Raw genomic sequence first — 13,448 nt, 5'->3', positions numbered from 1 at the left:
TTGGGAAGAGAGGCCCCTTGGTCTTGCAAACTTTATATGACCCAGCACAGGGGAAGGCCAGGGCCAAGTAGTGGGAGTGGGTGGGGAGGGGAGCAGGGGCAGGGGGAGGGGGTATAGGGAACTTTCGGGATAGCATTTGAAATGTAAATAAAGAAAATAATAATAATAAAAAAGAAATAAATCATACTATTCACTTTCACCTAGAAATACCTATAATGTAAGTTGATGTATAGATATACATATATAGTTTAAATAAAAAATTTCTGTCTGGTCTGACAATGCTCCCTCCAAAAAAATAAAATAAAATAAAATAAAATAAAAGTTTGGGTTGTATCTTTAAAAAGGGAACCTTGAGCAGAGTTGGGAACATAAATAAGTAAAATCCTTTAAGAAAGCATATTGTCATCTCCATAATAACTTTAAAATAAAGCCTTCATAGGTAACCACTGTCTTCCAATGTATAGGGCCCTGGATTTCATCCCTGTAAAGGGAAAGAAGGAAGGAAGGAAGGAGGGGAGGAGGGGAGGAAGGGAGGGAAGGGAGAGAAACAAATAGAAAATGGAGAAATAGAAATGCTTACAGAGAGAAGAAAAAAAAAAAAAGAAAATAAATCACTTTTGACATCAGAAGTTTATTGTTCACAGTTTTGGAGGCTGGTAAGACCAAGATCAAGATCCCAGCAGATGCAGTGTCTAATGGGGCCTGTGTATGGGAGGTGGCACCTTCTGTGTCTGTCTTCACATTGCAGAAAGAAGCACTGAGCTGTAGGAAGTCTCTTAAAAGGGCAGTCCTTCTATGCAGGAAGGGTCTGTCACCTCCTGGCACTATTGCTTTGGGGATTAAATGTCAACATGGGAAAATGCAGGGGGTGGGGGAGGGGGCGATCAGGCTCAAACATTCAAGCCACAGAACAAAGAACACAAACAAGACATCTAAAGAGCCTAGCCTTCGAGCCTTCCATAGCATCCAAGAGGACATCCTGACCACTGTAGAGGGAGATGGGATCCCACTAAACAGAGGAACCGGCTTCCTAGCTTGTTTGAGGTTTGCTGTTTGCTTGGCTGGAGGAGTGTAGGGGTAGGTGTGTAGTTAATTTCGTAGTTTGTTTGTTGGTGGGTGGCTGGCTGGGTGTCTGGGTGGGTAGTTCCTCGGTGGGTTTTGTGGTGCAGAGGGTTGAGCCAGGAGCCTTGAGCATACTAGCTATGCCTTCTACCACTGGGCCACTTCTGCAAACCCAGTTTGTTTGTTTTGGAGAGAGGTGCTTGATTTTGTTTTATTTTTATTTTTTAATCATACCCTGCCAGGGAATTTAAAGGTCACCATGTCAAGTTCTCTTGCTCACACATAACAAATGAGTAAAGCAACCAGTGAAGAAATAGGGCCCGTGCACAGTGAGCTGGAGTCACATGTGGCGACAGATACGTCTCTTACATCATAACAAGGGACGCTGGGAGCCATGAAGCAGGAAGAACCCCCACAATAAAGCTTAGGGCTTTCTGGTCTTTCTTTTATTTACTTAATTAGTTACTTATTTGTACATGTGCATGCATATGTCTGTGTGTGCATGTGCACGTGTCTTAAGTTCAGCGGATACTTGCAGGAGACAGTTCTGTCCTTCTACCATGCAGGTCCTGGGGATTGAACTCAGGCCCTCAGGCTTGGAGAAAAGTCACATTAACTGCTTAGTAATTTAGCTCTATCATTCTTGTTAAAAATATGGGGTATTTTTGTTTTATTTTGTTTGTTTGGTTGGTTGGTTTGGTTTTTGCACCGTATTTCACAGGTCATTTGAAAACTCAAATCCCAGCATCTCTTGATTGAGAGCAATTTCCCTGTGTGTTGAAAGCTGATAAAATACTCAGAAGACAGACAGACATTCACAAACGCTTCACTCTGAGATGTCTCATCAGGTCCTGGGCAAGCAAGCAGCGCAATGATCGGAATGAAATTAAAAGAGTAGCTTCAGACAGTTAGCCTTCCGCGGCTGGCAGGGTTTTCTAAGTCACTGTGATTCAACCTGAAGGGTCACACGGAGTGTTGTCTTAGCAGAGATTTCTATATTCATAGTCACAGGCTTCTACACAGATATCATTTCTGGGGTCTATGGGTATGCGCAAAGATTGCAGGAAAGGCTGAAGTGCTAAAAATTAATTGGTCTTTACTTTAAATAGAAAAGGAATTCTAAATAGAGTGTGATTAATAGTTTTACTCCCTATAAGGAGATTAAAAATTACTAAATTCACCCAAATCATGTGTCTCTTGAGTACAAGAGACCGCAAAGGAGATGAATGAAAGGGGGAGGGGGAAGGGAGGGGAAAGAACAGGATGAGACATCAGCCCACCCCTCCACCGCCACACGCTAGGTCTGAAAACCACGCTAGGTCTGAAAACCAAACTCAGGCAACCGCAGTTGAGTAGTCCCTCAAAGGCGGTCAAGGCCTTTTCTGCCTCAGGCGGAGGCTTTAAGCCTTCATGAGCAGACACCCAAAGTGCCCATTGGGTCTGTCTCAGGCCAACCGTCCCGCCTCGGAAGTGGTCTGTCGTCCGGAGCCTTGGACCGTGAGGACACACGGGGTAGGGGTAGCTGTTGAGTGCACCCTGAGGTTTGCTCACTGGCTGAGCTTGGTCTGCTGTCGAGCACTGGGAGAGAGGGCAAGAGAGAAGCCAGGAAAGAATGAATATGTAGTCTGTGGCCGCAGGTTCTTCATGGACAATAGCGAACTTCATACAAAGGGCCGTAGGCCCCGACTCTGACCTAGACCTCTCTGGTCTATGTTCTGTGTGCACTCTCCAGGATTCTCCCATCACACTAGTCCATTTGGCAGTCCACATCTGTCCCAAGTTATGAGGACTTTTCTCGGTAACCCAATTTTGTATAAGAACTGTGTGATGGAAGAGGACTCTATAGACACATAATTTTATTATTATTATTATCAACACAAAAAGGCATGCCTTCCCGTGTGAGGGTAAAGGCATTGCTTTGGAATCCTTAAAGTCCTGGGCCTCTTTAATTACACTGTCTCACACACAGTATGCTTGCACAGAGCTAGTCCTCCCACGCTTGTCTCCAAAACTTCTCAAGTAGTGGCCTGGAGTTAGACCTCAGTCTAGAGACTAGAAACAGAGGAGAGGTCCCCAATGGAGAGGCCACGATGCTCGCCTGGGTACAAGGAGATGGAATTTCTCATTCCTACAGGACATTGGGGGACTTAACAGAGGGGAAAGGGGGCTGCAGGGGCCTTTCTCTTTCTGTGGTCCTGATTGGAAGCAGCCTTTCTGAACCCTGACCTTGCCACCCTCTCATTGGACCAGCATTGCCATGCCAACAGCCTGGATGGCAGCCCACACTCTAAAAGACATAGTCTGGGGGGTGTTCAGAGCAAAACACCATGGCTGTGCCGCTGCCACCTTCTAACCCAGAAGGTTTTCAGAGATGCACTGCTGACTTCGAGCACCATGTACCCTCTTCTGCCCACACTGCGGGTGCAAGGACCTTAGCCGCCATCCCAAGCCCAAGCTTTGGGGAGCTGCAAAGCCAGAAGCTTGTGTGAGCACCAGAACCAAAGCTCTTCACTTACACGGAGACCAGAGTCCCCAGGACCAGGTAACCGGGGAGTGATGTCTCAGGCAGGCTCCCAAAAGTCACAGCTCCCAGTCTCCACTGTGGACTGGGTTTGAAACACTTGAAGAAAGAACTCGGAGTCTATGTGGAGAGCTGGGATAACTTCAGAAAGATTCATGTGCTCGACTCAAGATCAATATTTATGATTTTCCAACCTCTTGGACATTCCAGAGAGGAAAGTGAGTGGTGTGGGAATCCTGATGGGGTGGGGGTCTCTGCCTTTTTAATGGAGCTCGACCAGCAGTCAAATGCAGGGCGAAAATGATCAGGCTGCTGCTTAGAGTCCAGATCTCCACCAGTTGGGATAGCAGGGGAGATTTGTATTTTAACATAGCTTGACAAAGTAGATCATGAATAATGACCAGGCAGGGCAGCTATTAGTAATCTATGAGTCTAGGCTCTTCTCTCTCTCTTCATCTATATCTATATCTATATCTATATCTATCACTCTTTCTCTTCCCCATATACACACATACACACTAAACAAAAATATCTGTCATCTATAATCTCTTCCCTGAAATCCCTTACTGATTTGTAGGAATCTAGCAAGAGGTACTGCACACTAATGTCGTTCAGCAGAATGTCAGATACAATGCCGTGTTCTGCCTCATGTCTTTGGACCTACAAGAAGCACTCTAGAGACACAGAAGAGCCAACTTATGATGCCAGTGAATGGTATCCAATAATGGCTTGATAATGTTTCTCCCCCTGATAGATGAGGTCAAACCTGGGAAACTAACTCACCGCTTAATGCAAAAAGCATGAACACAACAAGAAATTTATTTTCCCTTCCCCAGCTAAACAAAAACTCAAGGTTTTATACTTCAATGGCCTAAATATAGTCAGAGATCATATGGACGGTCCCTAAGGGGAAAGAGACCTCGACCTTCAGCTGCTCAGCCGACTCTTCATCTTAGCAAATATCTTTACCAGGGAATATTGAAAGAGATACAACAAAGGTTTATGGGAGAGAAACAGCAAATGACCTTAACCAGACCCATGCTCAGCACGGGGGGAGCCATGACCGCAGGGCTTCAACCCTATACTGCTTACTTGTAACAACACATAACCCGGCTCTTCTCTTAACTCTAAGCACTCTGAATTCCCATAAGGAAGTATCACTTTTCAGAGAAGAAGAAAAATCAAACACATTTTCCTGTACATTCAATGATGGGCGGTGGGAGCGAGTAGGGTCAGAAGGGTCACTGGGCTTTTTCATTGTCTTACCCAGTGCAAACAAAACAAGATTGAAGGGATGAAACAAAAAACAAGACTCCAAATGGAGGTGCTGAGCTGCGGTCTGGTCACACCTCCACTGTGTGGACAGAGAGGTCTCACCAGCAGTTTGCAAATTGTATTAGATAATGCATAACACTGCATTTATTAATAAACCCGGTGTGACTGGTGCAGCCACACGCTCAAGATAAAATGCATGGCTCTTAAGTGCAGGAAATGTCTGAAACCCAAAGTTCTAGAACCACACCAGGGAGCCTCAGAGCAAAGATCATACTGATGCCCTTGGCTGAGTCTTTGGGAAAGCCAGGATGTTTTAAACACAATTAATTGTGATAGCAAAGATTATGAAGGTGCCAGGGCCAAAAATCAATGTATTAATGGCAAAACATTTCTGCACTTAACCAGCCAATAATAAAATGAACAGAGACACTCTGGCAGCAGAAGCTGTGGGTTCTATTTGTGTTGTGCTAAGAGAAATAAATATTAGACTTGGTTCCAAACATTGCCCCCAATTCAGAGAATACCACCCAAGATGTTCAGAAAGAGATTCCCTACTTGCCTTCATAAACACAGGCAATATTAGAGTGCACGGATTCCATGATGTGGGTTACTGAAGGCTACAATCACGAACATTGGAAAAGCTTACCCTGGGAAACTTGTTAACCTACGGTTAAGTAGGTTAAGATGGTAAACCCGTCTTAACTGTGTATTTTACCTACCACTTGGGTGAGCCTGTACACCTTGGGATTTGACACAATGGGGGTTTAAATGGCCATAATCCCAATAGTACTGCACTTTCGTGTGACATTGTTACTGTTTTAAAGAGTAGTCTGGCACTACTGTGGTCTTAACTGTTGACAAGCATCAGTAGATGCTGCTCTGCAAGGTGATGGATGCTGAAGCCAGCACTTCTGACCATCACACAGAGAAATCCAGATCAGCTTGGATGATAGCGTACAACAGACACTGTGACACACATTTCCAATTAATAAAGTCAGTCCACAGTAACTGATGTGTCAAGTTGATTTCAACTTTGTATAAACACAGTATCCTATCCGTTACCTAATCTATGCATATAGTCTCGAAATACTCTAGCTAAAACATACATTATCTTTCAGTGTGAATAGTCAGCTGTTGCTTTAGCAAGTTCTAAGAATGGATTGCAGACATGGCTCCCATGGGCAGAGGCCACAGACATATAACTTCATGGATACACAAATAAACTAAACTGCTAATCCAGAATACATTGAGAATAGCACTGGACCAAATAACAGAGTATGTAAAATGTGTCATTTGGCTCCAACTGTAGCTCGTAGCCACCCACCAAGTTGTTCAAACAAATATTATCACATAGAAAAAGGGGCACAGATGGTATCCTATACGGCTGAGGGTGAAACTATCTCAACTATTGATATTATTTTGAGTTCAAAATAATTGGTGCTTTCCAAAGAAGCATTGCAATACAATTTACAGATACTGCCCAGATAAGCTCAAGTGGCACTGGGAGGCTAAGTAGACAGAAACGCTTCTTACAGACCTTGCCTCTCCCTAGCCTGATGGATATCACCAACTCCTGCATCCTGGACACTCAGGCATACAGAGTTCCACGTTCTCTCAATACCAATGGATTTCCAAATAATGCCAGAGTAAGAACTGGAACATCACAATACACTCTGTGTGTGTGTGTGTGTGTGTGTGTGTGTGTGTGTGTGTGTGTGTGTGTGTGTGAAGTAACAACTGCAAGGAAGCCATAGCATGCTCTGCCCCAACTGTCAGTTTCTGGCATGCATCAAGCAGAAGGCTCTGGAACCTCATCAGTACTGCTTTGGGGTTTGGAGATGCTTTCTTCTTTTCAGCTGATCTTAAAATGTTAAAGTAAAGCAACCGAAGTGTGAACCAAGTGCTGCATCTCGTTTCTCTCTTCATTCGGTGTCTACCGTTGATTTAAAAAAAAAAAAAAAAAGCTGCGATATCTAGCTGTGTCAACACACCTTCCAGGTCTCCAGCCACCAAAAGGCTGAGTTCCTTCCACAAGGCCCCTTCATCTGACTGACATCACCTTCGGAAAGGCATGGGTTCTGAGAAAGGCCACAGACTCTTTGGATAAGCCCAGCCTAGGACAGGCACCTACACTACCTTCCACTGCGCCCGCTGCGCTACTTGTCAAAGACTGGGAACCTGGCCCCCTGGACTCTGCTGTTCAAGGCCCCGATTGGCTCAGCTATGCCAGGCCTGCATGCTCCACCTTGCTCTGCCATTCTTCCCTTCCACCCGAGGCCTGTAGTGTAACCACCAGTAGCAGAACAGCAAGATTAGAAGGGGCTCCTACTTACATTTAAAAACCAAAACAGGTTACCTTGCCGCCTTTGGCATTGGCAGCAGCATTGGCAGAAAACAGGGGGAGGGGGTGCATGCGCACTCGCCAACCGGAAGGCCACAGCCCAAGCCCTACTTACAAGGCTGCCTTTCTCAGTCTCAATCACCCAGGAAACTTAGCTTAATAATCCTCTACACAGATGAACAAAACCTTCTGTTCGTGAGACATAAAATGGCAAGATTGCTGAGAAGGGACAATAGCAGTGTGCCCAACACAGGTGACCTAGAGAAAGGACGGTTGAGTTCCTGCTTGGCAGGGTATTCGTCATAAGACATCCAACAGGGAGAAAAGAAACACATTTCTGTTTCTCCACTAAGCTGGGACAAGCTGTAACCTTTCTAGGGGCAAGGCTGAAGCTTCCATCCGTCAGTGTGCACACGGCTTGCCGTTTAGCCTAGTCCTGGGGAATTTTTCAATGGGCAATTAAGATTTATAATCCAAATGGTCTCAAAATCGTATCTCTGAGAAATCAGGTCCAAATTAAATCAGCCCAGGCTTTTAGCCCTTCCTGTGATCACATTTTCTCTCTTGAGCAAGTGCTTTTCGACACTCAGAACTTCTCCTCTTACAGAGCATCCTCAAAGCTTCTCTGGCTGCAATCTCTGAAGCAAAATCCAATAGATTAAATCGAAAAGGGGGGACAGGACCAGTCAACTCCAAAACCTCAGGAAAAGATGTTAAGGGAGAGACCCTCGCTTCCTCCAACCAGTTCTTGAAAATGAACGATTTTAACCTTCTTTCTGGTTAATATTACTGGAACTTCTCTAAACACACACACACACACAATTTTACCAAACAAAAATGTTCCAATATAATTATCATATACCGAAAGCCTAAAACACACCCATCAGAACTTTGAAATGAAAATGCACGCAGAATTCCTTCCCAGGAACATAATATACACGCATTTATGATTATATTTCTGTCTATATGGAATTTTAGAGTCCCACTCTTCACCAACTGACATCCGTAAGCCAGTGAAACAGACAGAGAAGTGACAGGTACCCCATCTCTCTGGTCTCTGACTTCTTGCCATGTTTGGGACAGCATCTGTCCCAAACATACACCTGCCTGATCCCTGAGGTGGGGACAGGAGAAGAAGTAAAAGGAACTCACATTTCGGTGATGTTCTCTGGGTCAAAGCTGTTAGGTTCCAACCTCGGGAATGCCACGATGCCTGGAGAAGGCTCAGTACACAAAATCCTAGCGGAACTGCATTTGCAGGACGTAGGACAGGCAAGAGAGGCCCTCCAGAAGCCCAAGACCAGCAAGCATAAGCCCCAGAGCCGCGCCATGGCGGGTCCATGCCACCTCGGCCAGGGCGACATCCTGAGCTGCCAGTGCCAGTCAGTCGGAGTGCGTGTCCCTACGCTGAGCCAGGCGTCCCCCGCTGGAGGGGGGAGGCCTTCCCTGCGCCCTCTTGCTGCTTGGTGCTGGTGGCCTCCCGCGGAGTGGAGCGTACCAGAGGCTGAGCCTGTTGGTGCTGGGGCTGAGCAGGTTGGTGCTGACCAAATGGTTCACAGTGGCTGGGACATCGCGGGCCGCTGCTCCGAGCCACAAGGCGGCTGCATGGTCCTATACGCCAGGCACCACTCCGTGGATCTCCCTGGACTCTTTGGGTCGCAGAACCGCTAAACCAGCACGGATATCGATATCGGTGCGCACCTTAGGGCTGAGGACAAACAGACATGGATGAGACTAATAGACCCTACACAGCACCAATCGGGACACAGTCCCTCCGTGCTCTCCTCACCCTGAACCCCAGCCTGGAGAATGAATGTCTGAGTGCCCAGCTCCCGCCCCGCCAACAACTTGCCCCTCAGTGGCCCCCCCGTGTGCCCGCCCTCCCTTCAAGCCTGAGGCCGAGGCATGAGAAGTCGGGAACGGGTCTTTGAAAGCAGATTCCATGGCACAGGCCAAGCCAAGGACCCTCCAAAGAGGCTGCGGCGGCGCTGGGGCCCCAATGATGCTGCAGAATCCTCCCCAGCCGCTGGGCGCGGGGGGGGGGGAGAGGGGAGGTGGGCAGGTGGCGCGGCACATCCCACCTGGGGAGCAACTGCAGTAGCAGGACAGTGCCGGCCCAGACCACCGAGGACTGTCCGCGCGGCTCCCCCGGCCTCCCGTAGCAAGCGCAGGGAGCAGAGTGCTGCAGAAGCAGCAACAGCAGCTGAAGCAGCGACTGGGCTCTAACCGGCGGCCGCCGCCGCCGCCGCCGCCGCCGCCTCTGCTACTGCTGGCGAAGTGACGTGAGGGCTGACGCAGAGCAGGGGCAGAAACTCCAGAAAATTAGTATGAAATCCAAAAACACACACGCTCACACACACGCGCGCGCGCACACACGCATAGCATAGCACCCTTCAGACAAAAGCAAGGCGGAGGGGAGGGAATCTGGGGGCGAGCGGGGAGGAGGAGGCTTGGTGCCAGCGGCCAGGCGCAGACAGCGGCATGTGGGAGTTCACACTCGCGCGCACGCACACACCTTGGCGGGGTAGCTGTGCGGGTGTGTATGTGTGCGCGTGTGCGTGTGTGTGCCCCTTTAGACCCCGGTACCTCTGAAATGCAGCGATGCTTCCTTGGTCCCTAATTCTTATATCTCTTCCATATCGCAGTACAGGCTAGCTCCCCCTTTTTGAAATGGAAGCCCTGTTTGGTTAGGCTCTGAAAAAATGCTCTGATTCGTATTGTAGGAATCCTCCCTTTTCCTTTCCCTTTCCTTCTCCCTCCCCGCTGCGTTCTTCTTTCCCACCATGCTCATAGGGAAAAGCAAGCTATTTCCAAAATATAGGGAAGACAAGCTACACCCCGAACAAAAATAAATATATAACGCTGTGCGTTAGGAACCAAGGACCATTGCCTGGTTCCGGACTACCTATTTAGGGATGGATGATTTCAAAGCTCTCCTGATGGGATTTCTGCCAAGAGAGAGGAGCCTGCAGACACAAGTGTAGCTCTGATGGTTCTTTCTCCTGCCGTTTGCGCCACAGAGAGAGTCCTGCGTGGGAAGGGAGCGCGCCGGCCGCGCAGTGGGTTCCCTAAATGCTTTGCATTGACCCTGGCCTGTGGAATGGATGGCTCCGCATCATCTTCTCTTATTCCTTAACCTGGCAGGATGCAGCCATTTGAGGACTACGGCTTCACTCCCCTCAACACCCACCCGCACGCGGAGCACCCAAGCCCCTGTCCCCTGCCCTGCCGTACCTTGCGCGTGTTCGTGTGCGCGCGTGCATGTGCGCCAACGTGTACCCTGCACCCGCGCTGCCCGAGGCAGGATGTGCTTCCAGCTACCGAGAGGCCGGGCTCCGGCAGCGCCCTAGAGTCTCAGTGGGGACACGTGAGATGATTCCGGAGGGTCGAGTGACAAACCTTAACTGCTGTGCGGGTGCAGTTAAATGGTCGCTGCGGGCCATTCGCGAGCCTGGTCTGAGCCTCCTCTCACCATTTGTAGCTGCGACCGCCCGCATATCCGCAGTCATTTAAAAGGGAATCTGGTAGATGCGCCGCAGTGCCTGACACTTCCGAGGGCTCTGGTGCCCCCGCGTGGGGAGAAGAAACCCAGCACGCTCCGGTACATCGGGCCATTGCTTCCACCGCATTAGGAACTGCGCTACTGGCGCACTGCAGCTCCAGATGCGCAACCGCCGCGCTGAGTGCACATTGCTGCCCTGGCAGTGCGCCTCTCGCCAGATCCCTACAATCTCCTGCCTCTGAAGTCCTCCACGTACCACAAGACTATGCGCTGGAGTCCAATTTAAGACATAAGAATGCTCACCCAACTGCCCGCAAAAGGCCAGAAATGATGTCAGGGTAAATGTTTGGGTCTCCACACAGCCTTAAACATCACTAAGAAATAAAATCAATCTAGCAAGATTTTCACACAGACGTCACGCACCAGTGATAGAAATATAATCTTCACACAAACAACAGGCCAAGGCCTGGAGCAAAAACTGGCAGGTCACCTCACCCCCTTCCCTGAGCCCTGATACACCTTGGGGGCTGGACCACCCAAGCTTCAGATAACTCCTCAGTTCTGCCTGCCACCTTTGCTGCTGTGGCATGGCACAGAACCCAAAAGCTAAAACATCTTTGTCCAGGAGACACAGTTGTGCTGCCAATGTCCTTTTAGGGAGACTCTTCTGGACACATACACATGCGCACATGCGCGTGCGTACACACACACACACACCTTATTGTGTATGTGTGTGGGCTACCAAATCAAGGGTATCAGAAGATAAACTGTGAAAGCTGATTTTCCCCTTCCATCACATGTCCTGGGATCAAGGTGAGATCAGACCAATTGTCTACTCACTGAGCCATCTCACCTTCCATTTGCCAGTCTTTTGTGGAAAAATCCCTAGGAACACTGAAGAGGAAGGGAGGAGTAATTACTGCCACCACCACCCCCACCCCCGCACACGCATGCGCGCCCCAGTCTCATGCCTACTCTCACTCCATTTTTTATTCTCAGAAAATGCCCATTTCTATGATGGTGGCTGCAGTATTGACGTGGCATCCAAGACTGGCAGAGTTTGTGTGGTTTATAGACAGGAAGCGTCTAATGAATGCTGGAACATTTGCAGGATTTGTGGAAAGGGTACGTGCTACTGTTGTGTGCCACTTCAGTTAGGATGGGCTGCCCACTTCCTGCTCCCCATTTCTTGGGTGACCGTCTTGGTCCACACTGTTTTGTCCTTTAAACAGATTGTTTATGGAAGCGTTGAAGAGGCAGGAATGATTATCAACTGTGTTTATTAAACTAGCTCCAGATCACAGTAGGCATGTTTAAGTATGTGCTTAATGGCAAATACAATAATTTGAATTTGAAGCATGCCTCACCTAATCTCTACCACGGCCAGCCCTCTGTGTGAGCTTTCCTGGACACAGTTCCTCTTGTCCTGCAGTCCTGTATTCCAGGTTCCCACAATCCTTCTCTGCTTCCTCTAGTAACCAGATAAGTCCTTCACTGGGCCATGGGGAGGGGGAGGGCTTTCTCTCATTCACGATGGTAATACCATGGACAATAACAGGACACACGGATAACTGATAATACTCTCTTAGCTTACAAACTTGAAGATCTATATCAACTTTGAGACCAGAAAGCTGTTATACAGAGACAATCCCAGGGACCCCCCAGACCTTGACTCTTGACAACGTGATAAGCATTTTGTGGGGAATCATGTGATGTAGCAATTGTGTCCCCCCAGATTCCTTCAATGCAGAGACAGGTTGCTGTAGATCTTGCCTGCACTGAACCACAGCATAGTAACACAGCATCTCTCAAGACCTCATGACCATGAACCAGAGCAGGAAATGCCAGGTGCATCACAGCTCAGTGCACACACTCCCAAATGGTATGACTTTCTAAAAGACACACATACACACACACACCTTACCCTTGATATATGAAAAATTACACTTAAAATTAAAATGCATTTTATTTTCTGTCATTTTGTTTTATAATGTTTATAATGTAATAAGTTGATGCTGACATCAAATACTGGGTTGTAAAACATCACAAAACTCCACCAACTTTTGCTTCTGACTGAGGATCAGTCGGTCTCTCAACCAAACAACAAGCAATCCATAAGAAAGGACTGGGTTGTTTAAGCAAATGGGCATCAGACGACAAGAAGACTGTGGCAGAGTCAAGGGAAATCAAGGTGAGCTCTCCCAACAGGAGAGGGGATGAAAAGCTAAGTCTCCATCTTGATTAGCACATTCAGAGGTGAAACATAGCCAGGGGTAAAAGCCTGGGCAGATGCAAAGGAATTATGTATCAATCCCTGCCGAGACGCAAAGGAACTATGACAATCCCTGTGCAGACACAAGGCATCTATGCCAATGAAAAGAATCAAAAGTAAAAAGTGAAATGAGCACATCAGAATTTGTAGGGAGCCGCTGACCCAGCCATTAGGAAGAACACTATAACACTATTCCCCAATCCTGGAAAAGAAAAAATGTCCCTAGTCAGCGGCATTGACTTTGAGTGTTGGAACCTGCAAAAGAACAAATTATCACAAATAAATCCAAAGAGATAGAATAATACAAACCGGAGTTAAAAAACACTTAAAAAGCAGCTCTTTAGGATGAATAACGTTGATAGACATCTGGTTAGGCCAATCAGGAAAGAAAGAAAGAAAGAAAGAAAGAAAGAAAGAAAGAAAGAAAGAAAGAAAGAAAGAAGGAAGGAAGGAAGGAAGGAAGGAAGGAAGGAAG

General features: G+C 47.7%; 1 protein-coding gene across 6 annotated transcripts in view; it reads right to left on the bottom strand.

The window, feature by feature from the left end:
• The window catches only part of Ntrk2 (neurotrophic receptor tyrosine kinase 2), a 318,758-nt gene extending 308,031 nt beyond the window's left edge, over positions 1–10,727 (bottom strand). For 2 of the 6 annotated variants that reach the window (XM_021215214.2, XM_021215218.1), the window contains exons 1-2: positions 10,434–10,727; positions 8,352–8,907 (exon numbers count right to left, since the gene is read on the bottom strand). In XM_021215214.2, the coding sequence (XP_021070873.1) occupies positions 8,352–8,563 (212 nt within the window). In that variant the 5' untranslated portion in view covers positions 8,564–8,907; positions 10,434–10,727. Of the gene's footprint in view, positions 1–8,351; positions 9,007–9,280; positions 9,463–10,433 lie in introns of those variants that run through there. The other 4 variants (XM_029547603.1, XM_021215216.2, XM_029547604.1 and 1 more) reach the window with 4 other exon arrangements.
• Positions 10,728–13,448: the final 2,721 nt, after the last annotated feature.

This window comes from Mus pahari, chromosome 16 (assembly GCF_900095145.1).
Source record: "Mus pahari chromosome 16, PAHARI_EIJ_v1.1, whole genome shotgun sequence".
NCBI classification, from domain to species: Eukaryota; Metazoa; Chordata; class Mammalia; order Rodentia; family Muridae; genus Mus; species Mus pahari.
Note: the sequence above shows the minus strand (reverse complement) of the source record. Positions and strands in the feature narration are given on the sequence as shown.